Source organism: Phocoena sinus, chromosome 6 (assembly GCF_008692025.1).
Source record: "Phocoena sinus isolate mPhoSin1 chromosome 6, mPhoSin1.pri, whole genome shotgun sequence".
Taxonomy (NCBI): domain Eukaryota; kingdom Metazoa; phylum Chordata; class Mammalia; order Artiodactyla; family Phocoenidae; genus Phocoena; species Phocoena sinus.
The window spans coordinates 55,765,555-55,786,904 of NC_045768.1; the positions used below are offsets into that span (position 1 = coordinate 55,765,555).

The 21,350-nt window shown below is 43.4% G+C and overlaps 1 protein-coding gene across 1 annotated transcript in view; it reads left to right on the plus strand.

The window, feature by feature from the left end:
- RCL1 (RNA terminal phosphate cyclase like 1) overlaps window positions 1-21,350 on the plus strand; it is a 58,038-nt gene that overhangs the window by 21,608 nt on the left and 15,080 nt on the right. The window contains exons 4-7 of the mRNA XM_032636028.1: window positions 1,937-2,011; window positions 2,956-3,080; window positions 15,441-15,566; window positions 19,605-19,761. Of these exons, the coding sequence (XP_032491919.1) occupies window positions 1,937-2,011; window positions 2,956-3,080; window positions 15,441-15,566; window positions 19,605-19,761 (483 nt within the window). The remainder of the gene's footprint in view (window positions 1-1,936; window positions 2,012-2,955; window positions 3,081-15,440; window positions 15,567-19,604; window positions 19,762-21,350) is intronic.

A 21,350-nucleotide genomic window follows, 5' to 3' on the forward strand; every position in this document is an offset into this window, starting at 1 on the left:
TCACTGTTTCAGACAAGGGAGCTGAAGAGCAGGTTGCTTCCCTTTTTCTGTTTGGTGCGGCCTGATCATATTTCTACCTGTTGATTGACTGACTGGACTGTAAGGGTGACACCTTTGCCCTGAGCTTCTACTTGGGTCAGACTTCTGCCTTTCTGAGCACAGAGTCACAGCCCAGTTTCCGTTAAGCAAAACCTACAGACCACCCTCGCCCTGCTAGAACCAGTGTGTGGAGCCAGGGGAGGCTGTGGAACTTGTCCAGTCCAGCCCCTCTTTATACAGCAGGAAGCCAAGGCCTTGGGGAGGTAATGTCCAGGTCTCAGAGCTGGTAAGAGGCAGAGTGGGGCTTCAGCCCACAACTGCTTTTCCAGCCATTGTCACACCGAACCGAGTTGCCTGCCTTCCATGTCAGATGGAGAGTGACTTAGGAGACAGGACCACATCTGGAGTTACACTTGGGCTCCTGGCTGACCCTCAGAGTCAATTTGACCTCATCTTTTATGGCTCCAGGTGTAAGTAGGATGACCTGAAGGGATATTCTGTTCTCTTGCGCTTCTCTTCCCCAAGAGAGCTGGAGGCTGCCTAGTTCCAGGAGTCATGTGGGCAAGAGTGTCCTGCATTCTTGCAGCCCTCACGTTTTCCAGAATCTGGCTTGGCCTTCTCCCCAACTGCCCTTAACACTAGCCTAGACTGATTCATCTTGGTTCTGGCAATCCCAAATGCATATTTTAAGTTTGTGGGTGTGTGTAGCTTTAATATTTAATTGAAATGAGCTCAGCTCATCTTTAATGAATTTTCCCAGTAACTACTTCTGCCCCACCTCATCCATGCTGAACATGTTCCTAGGCTTCATAGGTCATTGCTACCTCTGGTTAATTTTCTGATATGAGAATATTTAGCTGGGGCGCATTCTCTGCTGTAAAGCCTTGCTGGAGTATCGTTCTATTGACCCTTAGCACGTTAGAGTTGGTAGCACCTCGGAGACAGGCAGGCTGAGCTCCTTACCTCAGAGACAAGCAAATTTAGACAGTTGAGATTTTCTTGTTTGAGGCCACGCAGCTAGCTGGAGACAGAGCCTGGGCCAGGATCAGGGCTTTTCCCTGCAGCCTCTGCTTGGGCCACTTGTGCCCTCAGCGCCTCCTGCTATAGAGTCAGCCCCCGCAGGGCCGAGAAACATCTCTTGTTCCACTGGGAACAAGCAAGGGATTGCTGTTCTTTTGCAAGTTGCCATTGATTTGAATGTCACCTTATCCTCTATGAGCAATCCACAAATGAACAAGAAGGGGTTTTGATTGAGGAGGAGATAACAGTTACACTTGGCACTGTCTTGTCATCAACTGTGGATGCTGTCATTGCACTCTGGGGTTTGTGTTGCTTCGTGCAGTTTGAGGCTGTCCTTCCCCCGAGGCCCTCGCTGCCTTGTAGAATCACCGCCTTTAAATGCCTTTGTGGTGGGTGTCAGCAGGATTCTTAGGTAGGACTCTTAGGTTGAATAGTTCATTTGATTTGCTTTAGTCTCGAGTGCCACCAACTCTAAACATTAAACAGTCATGTTGGAAAAAGAATACTAAAACAGGTGATTTTCTTGCATAGTGTTTATACTTATGAAGACTGAGCACAGGTCTCTGTTTTCTATGAGCCCAGCAGTTTCTTGGTGCTTTTTGCCTGGTGCACGTGATGCTCACGATGACTCATAAGGTAGGTGTATGATATTGTAAATGTGGAAAAGGGGCCCGCAAGAGCCAGTGGCTTATAAAGTCACAGTCTATACTCGGGAGCAGAGCCGGCCCACACCCTCAGTTGTAAGCCAGCCTCTTTTCTCTTTACTAGACTGCTTCATCTACCTGGAGGCTAAGCCTTCACCTGCTTCGCGGGCTCTTTCTTCTTTCCATCTCTCAAGGTTTAACTAAGCTTTTTTTTTTCTGAAATAATTCTACAGGTTGATGTTCTTAAGGCAACAGCGCTCCCTCTATTGAAACAGTTTGGGATTGATGGTGAATCCTTTGAGTTAAAGGTAAGAATGTACAATTGTTAGTGGTATATACCAGTGTGAAAGATTTTCTTACCAACTCATTGGAAGAGCTATATGCCTCACATGTGTGTGGCACATTTGCAGTCGCCATTTATTAGAAGACCCACAGGATTCATGAACCAAACATTGCAGACTTTGAGCTGAAAGGGACCCTTTAGTAATGACAGGAGTAGCCAGCAGTTATACTGCACTTACTTCGTGGTAGGCGATGTTGTAAGCATTCTACATGTATTAATTCCTTGGCTCATAACAACTCAGCTAATAAGTAGTAGAGCCAGGATTCTGACCATGCTGCCTCTCTGATCTAGATCATTTATCTTAATTTGTGTCCGGAGCCTCCCAACGTGAATGTCCCTGAGAATTTTTAGTACGTTACTTTCAAAACTTAGTCGAAGTAATTTAAGCATCTATTTGTTTGCTATTTAAGGGAATTACATCAATCCAATGTGATAACACTGGATATCTTAAGCTGTTTAGCATCTCTATTTTTTAAAATGATGTTTTTAAACAAGGAAAATGACTTCATTTTTATTTAATAATGTAGAGTTTTGATAGATCAGTTAATTCCAGAGAAGGAGAAAAGGGTTCCTGATGGTTAAGAAGTGGGACAAGCTGATGAACTAGGCCAGTCCCTCATTTTAAGGTTGAACAAACAGGTTCTGGTGGTGAAGTGACCTGTCTGGCTTTGACTGGGCCATGCAGGCTCTGTGTCCACTGCTCTTTCCGACATACCACACAGTCTCCTTGCTTAACACATGCCCCCGTGGAGCTAACATCAGGTGCTGTTCATCTTGAAGGGATTGACAAGTTGTGTATGAAAGAGCTTGCTGCTTTCTAATGGTGGTTGTCATTCTTGGTGTAAACCAGCCAGGTTGGGTGTCATCCACTCTACTGAACTCTCACGTCTTCTTTCTCACTTGGTGCAGATTGTGCGACGGGGAATGCTCCCTGGAGGAGGAGGCGAAGTGTTTTTCTCATGTCCTGTAAGGAAGGTCCTGAAGCCCATTCAGCTCACAGATCCGGGAAAGATCAAACGTATCAGAGGAATGGCGTATCCTTTGCATTTGCTTCAGATTTCTTATTTTTTTCTTGCCTCCCTAAGATAAGAATAACTCATAACGATTTACTTCTTCCCAGGGTTATTTACATTTTAGACAACAATCTTGGAAGAGTCTTAATAATTAATTTATAATTATTGGCTGAGATAGGATATTTTGTTACCTGCCTCACCATAACTAGATTGACTGATTGATTCATTTATTTTTTCAGTTAACACTTAAGCAAACAGCTCCAGTGTATGTGACATTATCCTGAGGGCTTCGATTTGGGGGCCACCAATGCATCGCAGTTCCTCCCTCAGAAGAGCTCATCGTCTGGTGAAGGAAACAAATATACAAACACATAATTCTGCTATAATGTGTAAAGTGATATAGATGATGTGCAGTGGGTTGGGGGAGCTAAGAGTAAAGAGTAGCAAATTTGTCTGGAAGATGTGGGAGGAATGAATAATAATGAATAACATCTGCCATTTATTAAGTGCTTACTCTTTGTGCACTATGATAATTTATATACTTAATTTATTTTTATTTATTTTTTAAAAACCACTTTATTGAGGTGTGATTGACATACAAAAAGCTGTATTTATTTAATGTGTACAACATGATGAATTTGGAGATACGTATATACCTGTGAAACCATCAACATGATCAGTGCCATAAACATCTATCACCTCCAAAAGTTTCTTTTCACCGTCTTTATTATTTTACATTTTTAAAATTTTAATTGTTTTGTGATAAGAACACTTAACATAAGATCTACCCTTCTAGCAAATTTTTAAGTATAGAATACAGGCATTACAGTGTACAGTAGGTCTCTAGGACTTATTTAGGTTCCTCATATAAATGGGATCATGTAGTATTTGTTCTTCTTTGGTTTATTTCATTTAGCATAATGTCCTCCAGGTTCACCCATGTTGTCACAAAGGACAGCATTTCCTTTTTTAAGGCTGAATAATATTCCATTGCATGCAAATATCATATTTTCTTTATCCATTTGTTTGTCAATGGACATGTAGGTTGCTTTCATGCCTTGGCTATTGTGAATAATGCTGAAAAGAGTATTGAAATGTGTGTATATTTCTTTGAGATCCTGATTTCAATTCCTTTAGATATACATCCAGAAGTGGGATTGCTGGATCAAATGGTTAGTTCTATTTTTAATTTCTCAAGGAATCGCCATACTGTTTTCCATAGTGGCTACACTAACCTATATTCCCACTAACAGTATACAAGGATTCCCTTTTCTCACCAACACCTGTTATTTATTTATTTATTTTTTGATAATAGCCATCCTAATGGGGTGAGGTGATATCTCAGTATGGTTTTGATTTGTAGTTCCCTGGTGATTAGTGATTGTTGAGTACCTTTCCATGTTCCTGTTGGCCATTTGTATGTCTTTTTGGGAGAAATGTCTGTTCAGGTCTTTTGCCCATTTTTAAATTGGGTTGTCTGTTTATTTTGCTACTAAGTTGTATGAGTGTCTTATATTTGGGTATTAATCATATATATGAATTTCAGACATTTTCTCTCATTACATAGGTTGCCTTTTCACTTTGTTGTTTCTTTTGCCTGTGTTTTGGTATTCAAGAAATAATTGCCAAAGCTAAAAATCTTCCCACTATGTTTTCTTCTAGTTTTACAGTTTCAAGTCTTATGTTTGTCTTTAGTCCATTTTGAGTCCATCTTTGTATGTGGTGTAAGATGAGTCCAGTTTCATTCTTTTGCATGTAGGTATCCAGTTTTCCCTACACTGGTTATTGAAGAGAATATCCTTTCCCCATTGTGTATTCTTGGCAACCTAGTTGAAGATCAGGTGGCCAGATATGCATAGGTTTATTTCTGGGCCCTCTGTTCTGTTCTATTGGTCTATATGTCTGTTTTTATGCCAGTGACATGCTGTTTTGATTTTTGTAGCTTTGTAACATATTTTGAAATCAGGACCTGTGATGCCTCCAGCTTTATTCTTCTTGCTCAAAATTGCTTTGGCTATTTGGAGTCCTTTTTGGTTCCTTGTAAATTTTAGGATTTTTTTTTCTATTTTTATTAAAAAGAACATTGGGATTTTGATAGGGATTGCATTGAATCTGCAGATTGCTTTGGAAAATATGGACATTTTAACAATAATTCTTCCAACCCATGAACATGGACTGTCTTTCCATTTAAAAAGTCTTTTAAAATGTCTTTCATCAGTGTTTTATAGTTTTCAGTGTATAAGTCTTTAGCTTCCTTGGTGAAGTTTATTCCTAAGTGTTTAGGTTTTTTTTAATGCTATTGTAAATAGGATTGTTTCCTTGATTTTCTTTGCAGGTAGTTTGTTGTTAGTGGGTAGAAATGCAACAGATTTTTGTATGTTGATTTTGTATCCTGCAACTTTATTGAATTCATTTATTAGTTCTAATAATTTTTCTTTTTTTTTTTTGATCCATTCTTTAGGGTTTCTACATATAAGATCATGTCATCTGCAAACAGATAATTTTACTTTTTCCTTTCCAGTTCGGGTGCCTTTTCTTTCTTTTTCTTGCCGAATTACTCTGGCTAGGACTTTTAGTACTATGTCGAATAGGAGTGGCAAGAGTGGGAATCCTTGCTTTGTTCTAAATCTTATAGGAAAAACTTTCAGTTTTTCACCATTAAAGATGATGTTAGCTTTGGGCTTTTCATATATGGTCTTTATTGTGTTGAGGTAAGTTTCTTCCATGCTTAATTTGTTGAGAGTTTTTTTTTTTTTTTTTGCGGTATGCAGGCCTCTCACTGCTGTGGCCTCTCCCATTGCGGAGCACAGGCTCCAGATGTGCAGGCCCAGCAGCCATGACTCACGGGCCCAGCTGCTCTGCAGCACGTGGGATCCTCCTGGACTGGGACACGAACCCACGTCCCCTGCATCGGCAGGCGGACCCTCAACCACTGTGCCACCAGGGAAGCCCCTGTTGAGAGTTTTTATCATGAAAGAATGTTAAATTTTGTCAAATGCTTTTTCTGCAACTATTGAGACAATGATGTAATTCTTATCCTTCATTCTGTTAATGTGGTGTATCACATTGATTGATTTGCATTTGTTGAACCATTCTTGCATCCCAGGGATAAGTGCCAGTCCATCATGGTGTATGATCCTTTTAATGTGCTGTTGAATTCAGTTTGCTAATATTTGTTGAGGTTTTTTGCATCCATGTTCATCAGAGATGTTGGCCTATAGTTTTCTTTTCTTGTATTGTCTTTGCCTGGCTTTGGTGATGCTGGTCTTGGAAAATGAGTTTGGAAGTTTTTCCTGTTTGAGTTTTTAGAAGTTGAAGGATCGATGTTAATTCTTCTTTAAATGTTTGGCAGAATTCACCAGTGGATTCATCTGCTGAAGCCATCTGGTACTGGGGTTTTCTTTGTTGGGAAGTTTTGGTTACTGATTTAGTCTCCTTACATGTAATTGGTCTGTTCAAGCTCTGTGTTCTTGATTCAGACTTGATAGGTATTAGGTTTATTCATTTCTTCTAGGTTGTCCAATTTGTTGGCATATAATCATTCATAATAGTCCCTTGTGATCTTTTTCAATTTCTGTGGCATCAGTTGTAATGTTTCCTTTCATTTCTGATTTTACTTATTTGAGTCTTCTCTTAGTCTAGCTAAAGGTTTGTCAATTTTGTTTATCTTTTCAAAAAATCAGCTGTTTTGTTGATTTTTTTCCTATCGTTTTTCTATTTTATTTATATCTACTCTGATCTTCTGCTAACTTTGAATGTGGTTTCTTCTTTTTCTAGTGTAAAGTTAGGCTGTTTATTTGAGATCTTTCTTCTTTTGTAGAAAGAATGTAAGCGCTTATCACTATAAAATTCCTTCTTAGTATTCCTTTTGTTGCATTTCATAAATTTTGGTTTGTTCTGTTTTCATTTGTCTCAAGATATGCTCTAATTTCCCTTTTTTATTTCTTTGACCCAATATTTGTTCAGAAGCATGTTTCTAATTTTCATGTATTTGAATTTTCCCATTTTCTTGCTGTTATTGATATCTAGTTTCATTCCATTGTGGTTGGAAAAGATACTTGGGGTGATTTCATCCTTCTTAAGTTTGTTGAGACTTTGTTCTGTGACCTACCATGTGATCCTGGAGAATGTTCCACGTGTGCTTGAGAAGAATGTGTATTCTGCTACTGGTGGCTGGATGTTCTATATATGTCTGTTGGTTCTCTTTGGTTTATAGTGTTCAAGTCTGTTTCCTTACTGATTTTCTTTCTGGTTGTTCTATCCATTATTGAAAGTGGGGTACTGAAGTCTCTTATTATTATTGCATTGCTGTCTATTTCTCCATTCAGATTTGTGGATGTTTGCTTTATATATTTAGGTGGTCTGATGTTGAGTGCATGTATTTATATAACTGTTATATCTTCTGGTTCAATTGAGCCTTTTACTGTTATATAATAACCTTTGTCTCTAGTGACTTTGAAGTCTTTTTTGGCTTAAAGTCTATTTTGTTTGATATAAGTATAGTCACCCCTGCTCTTCTTTGGTTACCATTTGCATGGAGTATCTTTTTCTGTGCCTTCACTTTCAGCCTATTTATGTCCTTATATCAAAAGTGAGTCTCTTGTGTACAGCATGTAGTTGGATCTTGTTTTATCCATTCAGCCACTCTATGTCTTTTGATTGTGGAGTTTAATACATTTATATTTTATATACTTTATTCTTAAGCCTCAAAGTGAGTTTGAATTCTCTTACATCCTGTTTTGTAGATGGGGAAACTGAGGCTTCAAAAGGAATTTGCTCCCACGTCATATTGCTAGTAATGGTAGAGCTGGGATTTGAACCCTGTCTCTGTTAAAAGCCCAGGCTTTTAACCTCTGCTTTTTCCTATAGAGAGGACAGGGCATTTGGACTGAGCCTTGAAGAATAAAGGCTTGTAAAATGGGGCAAAGAAGGCAGAGTTCTTCAGGCAGAAATGTGGGCCTGTGTGGAGGGAGCAGTGCACAGTGGTTCCGGGGAGTGGCAGGCAACGTGGTGTGGCCTGAATGCAGGTCAGTCAGGGGTGTTTGGTAGTAGAAGATGGGACAAAAAGTTGGGCCAGGAGCCTGTAAAGGTGGGAGGCTGTGCCGAGGAGTCGACCTTCATTCAGAGTCAGTAATCTTCTTTTGGAGAGAGAATTTTGCACATCAAGCAGATAACTCTGGTGGTACTGAAAGAACTTTTGGCTATTTTTGGCTCGTTGTAGAAATTTTGGTAGGTGCAAGTTAAAAAAAACAAAAAAACAAACAAAAAACCATCTAATCACCTGATGGCAATCACTTAGAGGCAAAGATAGTGGGGAATTATCATGCCCTAAAGAGAGCCGGTGAGGGTAGGGGCTGGGGGACAGGTGAGGGCTGCTAGTTTATGGAGGTCCTAGAGGCAGGATGGATAGGATGCAGCGATCACCTGGGTCTGTGCTAGAGGAACAGGGAATCCTTGAGTGTGACTTTGATGTTTCTCACTTATGCACCTGAATAGAAATATTTTGTTCAGATAGAAGCTACAAATGTTTGGAGTGGGGTGTGGCCGTGTGGGTGGCAGTGAAGATAAGTTTAGTTTTATTCATGTTGGGTTTGGTGGTCCCAGGTAGGTAAGTGGATAAGTCTAGAAAGGACTTATTAGAAGTTAGGAATGTAGAACTGTAACTGAGGGGCCAGGAGAGCTAGAAATGAAAGATTTGGAGTCAGGTACCATGTAGAAGGCAGGGAGGAGGGTGGAACCGTGAGAGGTCACTAAGACTTGAAAGCAAAAGCAAAGTAAGTGCTCCCAGGAAGGAAGACTAGGGAAAATCAGAGAGTTGAGAGGAGAATAAGGAAATCAAATAACTATATTTCATTTTTAAAAAATACATAAAAAAATTTTTTTTAAACTACACTGAGGTACCATCTCTCACTAATCAGACTGGTAAAAAACTAAAGTTTGACATCATATTCTGTTGAAAGGCTGGTGGGAAGGTGAGACAGTATAACCCCTATGGTTAAGAATTTGACAATATCTAGCAAAATTCCCAGAAATCAAGGAAGCTGTCAAAGGCTACTAGAGTCATGTCAACTAGACACAGAAGCCAACTTGAAGAGGCTCCTACTAGCCAAAGGTGGGACAATCCAACCACCAATAGGAACAATTACAGTCGATCGAAATACATTAAATAAGTTTACATCCACAAATTTATTATGATACTTAAAAAAAATAAACCTTTATTCATCATACTTGGAAATCAACTCATTCTTTTGAAAATTGGTAGAGACAAGCATTTATTCTGCTTTTCCTGTACAAACTGATGAAGGGAAGTTGGTGAGGGAAAGTCTGTGTTTAGCAGGGATGTTAACTCTTTGTTTATGAATAAATTGCAAATCGTTTTTTTTCTAAAAAGAGGTAAAAAAGAAAATGTACCTTCTTGGGAGCCCACCCAGGTCAGCGCCTTAGAAGGGCTCAGAGGAGTCAGCATTAGGATGGGGCGCAAGCTGAGGGACTCACAGCAGGCTGCCACTGATACCCCTGGGAGCTCTTTCCAGAGGGTGGTAGAGGCAGAGGCCAGATAACCATTTCTCGGTTGCAGGGTGATGGAGGGAAATGGTGAAGAGCAGAGGCCACTCTTTCAAGAACTTTGACAAGAAAGAGAATAGAAGGAAAGATAAGGTGGTGACTTGAGGAAGAGAATTGAGAAGATTCCCTTCCTTTTTAACAAAAAGGTTGGTGATGATTTGAGTATTTTTGTAGCTTGGGTAAAGTAGATTTATATATGAGAGAGGGAGACTGATAAAGCAAGGTAACAAGGTGATTAAAGCACAGGTACTAGAGTCACACAAATGTGGATTCTAACTGGCTTTGCCACTCACTGGTGGAGATGTTTGGCCCCAAGCCTTGCTTGACACATTTATCATTGGGCCTGCTTACGACTACTGTATGGGGCTGTAAAGAAGGTTAAATGAGGTAATAGATGTATGATACAAGACACTGGGGTGGTATATAAGTAAGTGTTTCGTAAGTTGTGGCTGCTGTTATTTTTATTATTGTTTGAGAGGGGATGGATTGAAAATGGCAGGTATATGGTAAGGATGGAGCAGTCTGACGATGATTGGAAGCCAGTAGGAGGAGTTTTCAATTTTACTGAGTTAGGGTGGGTTCTAGGATAAGGGGATCAGCACGGGTATGATAAGGGAATGTAACAGGGGTGGTAAAGATGTGCCGTCACAGTGGCATAGGGGCCACTATTGGGGGTGGGGTGCCCATAGGGACGTAGTAACTAAAGATAAGAGAAAGGCTGTGGGACTTCAATAAGGGCTCAGCTGAAGTGAGATGTTATCATGGTGCCAGCTGCATGGCCGTGGGTCCAGCAGCAGTTGGCAGCCTAGAAGGAGAAGTAGAGGAGGCAAGAGGGCCATTTTCATCCAGGGCTGGGTGTGGATTGACAGGGTGAGTGGGTTATGCAGAAGGACGGGTTAGAGGGCATATTGGTGAGCGTGGCATTGGAGTGACAGCCAGTGCTCTCTTTACTGAGTAATGCAGCAGGGGCTCGCCAGCCTGGAGAAAGCACCTGGTCATGGGTTTGGGATCCTTAGCAGGTTTAATGGAAGTAGATATGTGTGCTGTGTAGAAGAACAAGAAATTATGTTTAGGGAACTGTGTCTTGGGGTTTCAGATATTAAGAGTGGTAGAATTCTAGGTACTAACAAGATCTGGGTGAGGGCAAGTGTTAGAGGTGGGGTGGGGTGGGGGCTGGATGGGGTTGGGTGTGGCTTTCCTGGTGGGAATTTGACACAGTGGGGTGGACCAGGATGTATGCTTCTTGGGGTGATAGGGGCTTAAAGTCAAGTTTTGTATTTCTCAGGAGGTTTTGGGGTAGTTCTTCTTGGAGGAAAAGAAGTATGGAGTGGACTAACTTTTCAGAGGCCTTGAGTAGATTGAACAGTGTGTGGTGAGGGTACGGTATGGGGGCATGGCATAGCCACAGGGCAGAGAGAGCCATTGATGAGATAAAAGATCAAACTTGGGGTGCTACCTGAAGTTCTTTGTAGGCATCATCAAGAACAGAGGAATTTATAACAAAGCTTCTTCCATGGATTATGGTCAAGACCTGTGTATATGAGGAGAGAATGGGGGAGAAATGGCTCCTGTCCTGGGGAGCCCCCAGGTTGATGGATACTTCCATTGATGACCCAAGGTGATGTTCAGCTCTCAAGTTCTCCGATTCAGAGGAGGTAGAAACAGGTTATAGAGAGATGGAAATGTGATGTGAGTAGGTGGGGTTTTTTTTTTTTTTTTTTAATATGCCTGTTCTGCTTGACCCATGTCAGTTACTTATAGCTCAACCTCATTCTAATTAACATTGTATTTCACTATGTAAAGAATTCCAAATTAAACCCTGTTGATGGCCATTGGGGTGTCTTCTGTTTTTCACTGTTGCCAAAAATGCTGCGGTTAATGGGTTAATAGCCTTGTACACGGAGTTCCTACACACTCTCAGGACTATTTCAGTTTGTTTTTTCTCTTTTGAGATTTGTTTCCTCAATGCTATGTCGTGGCAGTGAACTCTGCTTGGAATCCATTCTTTCTAGTTTGGAAATGTGATTTCCAGCATGTGTTCTGTTTGTTTACCACAGTCCTATGGTAACAACATGGGTTTCACAGAGGCAGTTACAGTGGGATCCCACCTGTACTCGCTGTACTGGGTGCAGAAGCCTTGTGAGAGTTTTGAAGCCTTTGATGAAGACGGCGGGAAACGGGGTTGTACAGTGTCTTACATAAAAGCCGAAAGAGCTGTTGTGCCCCGGGCACCTGGGGTGCAACATTGTTCCTCCCCGGCTTCTCTCTCGTGTTCTTCGAGCCTTCCCTGTGTAGACTCTGAGCCAGAAGGATGCCAGTGAGGTCCCAAGCCCCTCACCTTCCTTGAGGCTGGGGGTAGGACACCTGAACGCTGCCCGATACACCCCGACTCTAGAGCCTTCCTCTGAACTCCCCAGGAGAGTTGACACAGTGCCCTTGCCCAGATCCCTGTCTACAAACCAAACGTTCCAGCCACTGGTCTGCAAAGCTGCCTATTTCGTGAACACCTCAAAGGAATGTGGGTTTGAATTGAGATCACCTTCTTGGCCAACTTTGGAGCCTGGGAAAAAAAAGCTGCCTTTGGAAAAAGCTTTAGCTGGTTTCGTGGTTTGTTACTTGCAAGGCCGGTTAATGGTTGGGCTGAGCTTGGAGGTTGTATTTCCCATAGGAGGGCTCGAGCTGGGAGAACTAGCCCCGCTCTCTGGTGTGTGTTTGTGGTTTTAACTGGGCTCCCCGATGCCCCCTTCCAACCCCCACCCCGACCCTCCAGCCCACCCACCGCAGCAGAGTGCATCTCTCTGACTGGCCAGGGATTGGGAGGGAGCTGGTGGTGTTCCTGCCAGCAGCTGTGACTGGACAGTGCGGTTGCCTTTTATTTACTGCCACCCACTCTCATTCTCCCCCTGCCTGAGAGAGAAAGGAACACTGTGGTTTAGTTTCGTGATGCTGTCCCAGTAGCTCATGACTGGGTACATAAGAGTTAAGTGAAGAAGCTGGCAGAAGAGGGGCGTGAGGTAGAATTTGTTGGACAATCTGGTTTCCTTTCTCTAGCTATAGGGAAGGTACTTAGACAATCAGTCTCTTTCTTTGTATACACAAACACACACACACACACACACACACACACACACACACACACACACACACCTTAGCTTTCTCCGACTTGTAACACCAGGGAGGGTGAAGGGCAGGAGTTCCATGCGGGCTGTAGCCATGAGCTTGTGTTTCTTGGATATGAGTTCTCAGTGTGGTACTCATAAACGGCCTTCAGGACATTCACCACCCCCCAAAATTGTCTGCAAAACTATGTGTTCACGTGTTTCTTGAGAGAGGGTTCATAGCTTTCATTAGATTCTCAGAGAGGTCTCTTACTCCTGAGAGGAAAGAACCTCTGCTTTGGGATTTGAATCTTGGACTACCAGTAGGAAAAGCAATAGTTGACATCCACTGGGCTCCGACCACACACCAGGCACCGCTGAGCACTTTACGTGCATTACTTCATTTGAGCCTCCAGATCCTGTGAGGAGAGTATTATGATTATCCTTTTCTTACTGATGAAGAGGTAGAGGCACCAAGAATAGCACATTAGTCCCAGAATGATGCAGTTTGCTGGAGCTGACACTTAACACAGATAATCTGATTCTAGAACCCTTAGCCAATCATGGTAGGGCCTCCACGCCAAGCCAGATAGCTCCATAATGACTCTGGGATGCAGCCGACTTTAAAGTCCCTTTCCTTCTTTACTCCACTGCCTGAATTCTAGTATATGCTTCCACTGGCCCTCATTAGCACTGTTGTTAGCCACCTGGTTTCCACATCCTTGGAAGGGTGGGGGAAGAAGGCTGTCTCTGGGAATTCGGATCTGTTTAATTTTGAATCTTAGTTCCGTGACCCAGCTGTCCTAAGTGTGACCCTGGAACCAGGAATATGTGGCCCTTGCCTCAGGGTTACCATGAGCATAAAATAAGATGATCATGTACCTTAAAGAACTTTGGAAGACATGAATGCTGTGGGCTTTTGTGTCAGGATAACGACATCTGTATTTTCCCACACAGAGTGGGCAGCTTCAGACCTCAGAAGGATAGCACCCTCCTGGTCCAAAGGGTATGAGACCTGGGACTGTTTGTCTAAGCTGCCTGTGGTCAAAAGTACATTCTGGACAGAAGAGGTGGTGATGTAACTGGGTCTGTGTGTGTATTGAAAAATCCCTCTTTGCTCTTTCCTCATTTCGGGTTTGTCCTTTGAGTCAAGTCAAATATTTATCGAGCATTTCTGAGTACAAAAGTAGTGTATTAGAGACTTGAGGGATACAGAAGTAGAGCCCCTTTCCTTATGGAGTGTGCGGTCTCATCGAAGAGCAAGGACAGCATGAGTGTATACGAAGGGAGACGTGTGGTAAGATCAAGTGCAGGCCACAGTCGGTGCTGCCCAGAGGATTTCAGGAGGGCGGGAGCTCTGGGTTGAAGAATGAAGGCAGGCAGATCAGGCCGAAGGATTTGAACGCTTTGGTTGGTGGAGCTGGGGGTGGTGGTGTCTGTTTGGGGATGAACACCGAGCAGACTAGGGGGTCCAATCTCAAGATCTGGGAGGGCCCAGAGTTACTGGGAGATTCTCCTTAGCATGAGGAAACTGGATCTTTTGTGGATGTTCAGGATGGGTCAGAAAGGGGAGCCAGATGCCAGTCAAATTCTTTGCTCAGTCTCTGAGCATATTGTTTCTGCAGCTCAAATGAAAATTAAATGCGTTATTGACAGGAATTTTCGAACAGTTGGGCGAGGCTGGGCAGACTACACACCTTGTTTTCCTTGTTAGACTTGCTGCATGGGGTTTGGATCAGAGTAGTGGGAAGATCACATGTTGTTACTTCTCTGTTTTTGGTAGCCCCTCGTCCCACATACGCAGCTGCCCCTGGACCGTACAATGAACATCGGAAGTGCTTAGTACATACTTACTTTTTATTTGGTAGGTGGAATTGGGGAGAGCCAGTCTCTGTAACAAAGTCTAATTTTAGGTAATAGTTTCCACTTTCTCAAGCACCAACCTTTACATTTGAGTTGCTAATATCTTTCTCCTTTCCTTTCTGAGGGTGCCCTGTTGTAAAAGTGCTAATTACTAATATTCTGACCACAGGGTAGCAGTTGTGAGGAGCCTGTATCATCCATAAATAGAATCATCAGCACTTAAATAACTGAAAGTAGGCTCTTAAGTTAAACACAAAAACCTGTTTATACCTTTATAAACAGCCCCACTATGCTCTTTCACTAATGTTTTTCTGCCTTTCCTGTCAGCCTACCAGGGGGTGGATTGGGTCACACAGGGACCCAGGTCAGTCCCAGTGTGGTGTCTGTTCTGGCCTTAGGTTCCTAAGAGAAAGACTCAGTGGTTACAGCAGTGGGGATGGTCAGAGAATACTTCAGAGGGAGCCTGGCTCATGCCCTACAGGGGGGCAATTGCCTTTACTTGTTCCAAAATTGAGGTGAACCATTTCTAGGGGAGGAGGGATGGGTAGGCAGTCTAGAGCAGGGTTGACAGCTTTTATTTTATACTTTCCAAGTGTCTATATTGTTTAGATGTTTTTCACCGAGGGCTTTTTATAACAATACAAAAAATTATATAATAATACAATAATAATAAATAAAAAGAATAATGTAAAAATTAAGTTATGGTACTACAAAGTTAAGTAATTAAATACAGGTGGAGAATAGAATGGATTAGAAGTCCCAGTTTGTTACGACAGTTCCACAGATATTCGCTAGCTTTATGACTGACTTTGTTGTGGAGTCCAAGCAGAATGACACCCTTAACTCCAGGTTGCAGGTACTCGGTACGCGTATCACCTCAGATGGCAAACAGGATTGTGGATTCTGCAAGGAGCATCCTCAACAAGTTTATACCTGATATCTATATTTACACAGACCACATGAAAGGAGTCAACTCTGGGAGGTAAGTGTCTGTGCGTTTTTGGAGCCTAATCCCCTAGCCACCCTAGCTTTTGTCATACTCCTGGTCTGATTGAAGCTAAAGTTGCCAGCTCTGAGGTTGGGCAGCCAGAGGAAGAATGATTCACAGTTTTTTTCCTTCCAACTTACCGCCATTGTCAGCAACAGGCATCTTTTGAGCACCTATCACATGGAAAGCGTCACGGTGCCCAGTGCTGGGTGATGAGGGGTTGAGACGCCAGCCTAGGGGAATTAAAGCCCAGCTATTAATAAACAGTGCCGCAAGCTTTAAATCCCATCTGTCCTCTGTTCCCACAAAAAATTAAAGTAAACAAGTTCTTCTATCCTGTGTGAATAACGGTTTAGGGGAAAAAAATCCTTTGTTGGTTTAAGTGCCAGTCGGCTTCTCTCTCCATCAAGGGGAAAAACACCCCTAGAGCCAAAGAAAGTTATTGCAGATTTGAGTTTGGTTTAGTTAGAGCCTTTGCAGAAGACCTTACTTTAGAAAATAAAAAGTTAATGATGATCTGTGTAATGAAAATATCTGTTTTAGGCTTTGGTTGTATATTTAGAAACCAGCGAGTTAGGGAAGCAATTAAAACCTAATTTTTTATTATGAAAATGTTAAGTATACAGAAAAGTTGAAAGGATAATACAGCGAACACTTGTATATTCCTACTACTTGTAGTTAACAATGAATATTTTGCCAAATTTGCTTTCCTTGTGCGTGGGTTTTCTTTGTTTTTGCCTAACCATTTCGACGTGAATGACAGTATCTTTACACTTTGAATTTGAAGTTTTCAGGTTGTGTCTTCTAAAAATAAGAACATCAGAGACTGACTGTTGTGGGATAAAAAATCAGTTTTTTCCTAAGTTGTACCACAGCTCATCCTTTTTCATAGCTCTTCTGTCTGAGCTTTCTTTAACTTCAGGAAAAGAAGGAAAAAGAGGGTAAAGGAGGGGTGAGTGTGTTATGGGATCTCAGACCTTCATGAAGCCCAAGGGAAAGATGCAGGTGACTCTTCAGAAATGCAGCGGTGGCTCATAGTCCAGAGCAACAGAGGTGGTGATGTCAGAGGTTAGAGTTGGGAAAGGGTTTGTGTGCAGAGCTGGCCCTTTTTCTGGGAGTTGGAAACGTCAGTGTTGGTCCCAAACCTTTGGTGTATTGCTCAAATACCATCAGTGTTTTCCTCATTCATAATGTGGGAGTGATAACAACTGCATCCCTAGGTTACTGTAAAGATGAAAAGGTCACCTATGTAAGTCACCGATGCAATGCCTGGCACATAATAGGTGCAGCAGAAATGGTAGCTGCTAATGCCGTTATTTCCTTTCTCTTCTCTTCTTGGCCACAGGCCTGGAACTATGTGTCAGCTGTTTTCTGGGGAGGGGATTATGAGGGATGGGGGAGGATAGGTAGCGGTAGCAGCTGTCTGAATGGCCTGACTCAGTGGCTTGTCGTCCGGCCTCTCACTCTACACAGAAGCAGAGCAGACCTGAAGGCCATGCTGCCTCCAGCTAGAGTGTGGCTTTTTATAATGCCATCGACTCAGTGGACCCTAGTGCTGGTCAAGAGCCATACTTGCTAACAATGAGTAGGAAGCTCACACGTGGATGGAGATGTGGGCATAATGTAGCCTTGTGGGTTATCAACTCCAAGCTCCAACTTTAAAATTTACCTCTAAAACCAGTGCATGATGTTAAGTTTGTGTTCCGTTTTCTAAATCTCAAGCTACAGTTGACAAACGGTGATCTTCCTTCTCCATTATGAAATTATAAAGTCATGGGTAGGTATTCTCTTCTAATTCAGTGAAGTATCCACATAAGTTAGGCTTATTGAAGTCTGGGAGTGAGAGTTATGTGTGGCCGTGGCCTGGAACCTTGGTGGCCAGCGATTTTTGGTGGGCTGTGCCAGCTCTTTGTCCGGTGCACATTTGTCCAGTGTGGTCCCATTTTGATTCTCACAGTCGTAACTTTTTGAAAAATCTAGTCCCTCGCCAGTTGGAAAGTTTTGGAGGCTGTCATTTGCAAACTGTAGCAATGTGCATCTTCAGTGAGGTCACTGGTGATCAACTACACTGTCAGCATAACTTGAAATAGGCCTGGTAATACACATACCCCAACTTGGGGGGCAGGGTGGGGATTGGCGTAGAGTACATAGAGCTTAGTATGTTATTGTGTTGTTTTCTGTAAAACAAATACAATATCAAATGGAACGGTCTTGATTAAATATGAAGTTCACTGCAATAAGTAACACACGCCTCAAACATTTGACATGGATGGAAAAGTTTAGAAGTTCTTAGGAAATGCATGTAAGTGGGTTAGAGCAGTGATGGTGGCTTATCTCCCTGCATTTTCTGCTCTTTATTTTGGCATGCCGCTGCCTCTACTGATGAGCCGGGTGCCCAGTCCCTCCTCCTGGTCAAGTGACTCATCAGCAACTTGAGATTGTGCTTTAAATGTCCCATGATGCTGCTGGGTGGCACGGTGTTAGATTGTGAGTGTGACTCAGAGTGCCCTGGAACCGGCATTCTCACTGCACCCTCTTGCCTTGGCAGGTGTTATTAATCCTTGGCTACATAGACAATCACTTTTTTTTAAAAGAAATTAAGGACTGAGCAGTATAGTTCCTCCCTATTGTGAGCTCATATATAGTACATTTGAAACATAAGTTCTATGCGTCGTTTTTCTGAAACAAATATTTTGGCTGGTTTTGTGCTAGATGCATAGAAAGTGCTTCATGAATATGTATGTTGGATTGTGTTAAAGGAGGCTTTATTAAAGCTGTATTGTGCTTGCATGTGGAGTGTACTGCTGGGAAGTAGGTACAGTCGACCCTGGAACAACGCCAGGGTTAGGCGTGCTGACCTTCCCTGCAGTCAGAGGCCTGCGTGGGACTTAATGCCGTTGACCCTCCACATCCTCGGATTCAACCAACTTAGGATCACGCAGTACTGTAGTACGTATTTAGTGAAAAAAGTCTATAAGTGGACCTGTACCGTTCAGACCTGTGTTGTTCAAGGGTCAGCTGTGTGTGTTTAAGAGGCACCGGGCAAGGTAGATGTGAGGTGTCAAATCTGGAAATTTTGTGGAGAGATGCTTGTTTTTATTGTTTGTGGACTGATTTTGTTTTGCATCCAACTGGTTGTCACTAAGCCTCGTGAGAGCAGGGACTCCTGTGCTTACCATGGCGCCCCAGTTCCCGGGTCTGTGGAAGCTTTCCCCCAAATGTTTGTTGGATGTACACGTACGTGAGTCATTTGTGGTCCTGGACAGGAAGGGTGTTAGAGTCTGGCTGTTGGGGGTTGAAACACACAGGTGAGAGCATGGTGCTGGCTTGTTGATTATATTAAGTGAATTCTGAGTTAGAGATGTCCCCTGGGGACAAAAACATAAAAGTGTGCCTTCTCTAGGCCCTTTCTCCTCGTGTGGTATTTCTCATCATGGGGCAACAGCCTGCTGTCTCTCAAGGAGAGCTGTAATCAGATGGTCTCCAGGCTGCTTGTACTTCTGGGCTGGTTGTGACTGAGGGCTGAGTGAGTGCCATGGTGGAGAACTTGCGAGGGCTTTGGAGTCTGGAAGATCTGTGTTTGAAGCACATCTCAGTCTCTTTCTAGCTGTATGGACTTGGTGCAGGTCGCTTGATTTGTCCATTTCCTCAGTTGTAAGGTGGGGATGGTATTATTTACTCTGCAGAATAGTGTCGAGCCCCTACCTCAGAAACTAGGGGCTCTATATGTTGACTGTTACAAACTCTCACAGCAGGATCTTTTACAATGTAGTGAGTGGGGAAAGGTAAGGGAGAGCTAGGGGAAGGGAGGGCTGAAAAGAAAAGCAATGCAAATTTGCATCACCTTTGGTTCTGTCACGTGTGTGCCCTCACTGCGTCATGTATATGTCCAGTGTGAGCTGGGAGGGACTCTAATAAGACCTGATGTGACCAGACAGAATGCCATCAAAAAGATGTTTGTCTTCTCTTTTTACTGGTGAATGTGAACCCCACTTCGTATGCTACTCAGTGTCTGTGCCTTTGAATCCCCAGGTCTCCGGGCTTTGGACTGTGGCTGGTTGCTGAAACCACCAACGGCACCTTCCTCAGCGCTGAACTTGTCTCCAACCACCAGGGCCAGGGGGCAGCGGTGCTTCCCGAGGACCTCGGCAGGAACTGTGCCAAGCTGCTGCTCGAAGAAATCCATAGGGTATGTCCTCCGCTTCTGCAGGTCCGGGAGAGGAGCCATCAGGAAGCAGTTCTTTGTCTGTCACTTTTATTCGTTAGCAACTTTCTTCCTCTCTTAAGGGCTTCAGTCGAGGAGTTAGCCTCTTCCTACCCTTTAGACAGTTTAGCATTAACTAGCTTAATGGATTGGCTAAACTAGTCAGTGAGCAGAGGCCCAGCCCCACTGGTTTGTTACATATGGCAGGTAAGTTTTTTGTTAATATATAAATTTATTTATTTTAAATGTTTGGCTGCGTTGTGTCTTCGTTGCTGCACGCGGGCTTTCTCTAGTTGCGGCGAGCGGGGGCTGCTCTTCGTTGCCGTGCCCAGCCTTCTCATTGCAGTGGCTTCTCTTGTTGCGGAGCACAGGCTCTAGGTGCATGGGCTTCAGTAGTTGTGGCACGTGGGCTCAGTAGTTGTGGCTCGTGGACGCCAGAGCTCAGGCTCAGTAGTTGTGGCGCACAGGCTTAGTTGCTCCACGGAATCTGGGATCTTCCCAGAGCAGGGATCGAACCTGTGTCCCCTGCACTGGCAGGCGGATTCTTAACCACTGCACCACCAGGAAAGTCCTGGCAGGTAAGTTTTAATGATCGGGAGGGCAGAGAACTGGAACAGAGTCATACAGGAGAGAGAAGGTGAAAAATGAAGCAGGTTAGGCAGTGATTGGCCAATTGAAGAGCACACATCCCCCGGAGCAAAGCAGGGACCTTCTCTCAGCCCCGTGTCGTTGCCATAGGGGGATGGGGGCTCATTCTTTTCAGATTTTTCAAGAGAAGCTGGAAACCTGGATTTGTATGTGACATTTAATTCAGATAGAAAACAGTGTCAACAGGCTCGATTTTGTAGGGTGCTTGGGAGCACATAGAAGAGTGTCTAGGGAAGGCCAGCCTGTGTCAGAGCACAGTAGGGGCTTGGGAAGAGGGGACAAAGAAAAGGTGACACGATGCTGAGGACAAGACTGCACTGATTACCACTTTGCTTCTGCTGCCCTACTGGTGGGACATGGCGTAGACCAGTCTGGCCAAGCCTGTCCCCTCAGTTGCTACAATCCTTTTTCTCTGTTGATCCATAAGAGCAACATGCACATATGTACACACACACTTTACTCTGTTTCCCAGGGACAGCTGAGGCGACCCAAAATGAGCAAGGAGGAAATTGGAAGAGAAGGAAAGATGATGGCAGGAGAAATAAGATAAGCTGCCTGAAAATTCATTCTTTAAGATCACATATACTTGGTTAGAGGAGCGTCACAAACCTGTCTCCAAGATTTCTGTTAGTCTGCACCTCAGGAAGGTGAAACCTTTTCCTTGACATGCAGAATCCAGGACAGGCTCCAGGGATGTTCAGTCCTATGCTGTGGATGCACACTGGGGCCCACATTCTTAAACTGAGCACTAGCAAGAACTATACACTCATCTCTTGGTGTCCACAGGTGATTGGTTCCAGGACCCCTCCTCCCCGCAGTGGATACCAAAATCCGTGGATGCTCAAGTCTGTGTTTCATTACTCCCCCCCCGCCCCCCGTCCCCCCCCCCCCCACCCCCAGTCTCCACAGGTTCTGTATCCGCTGAT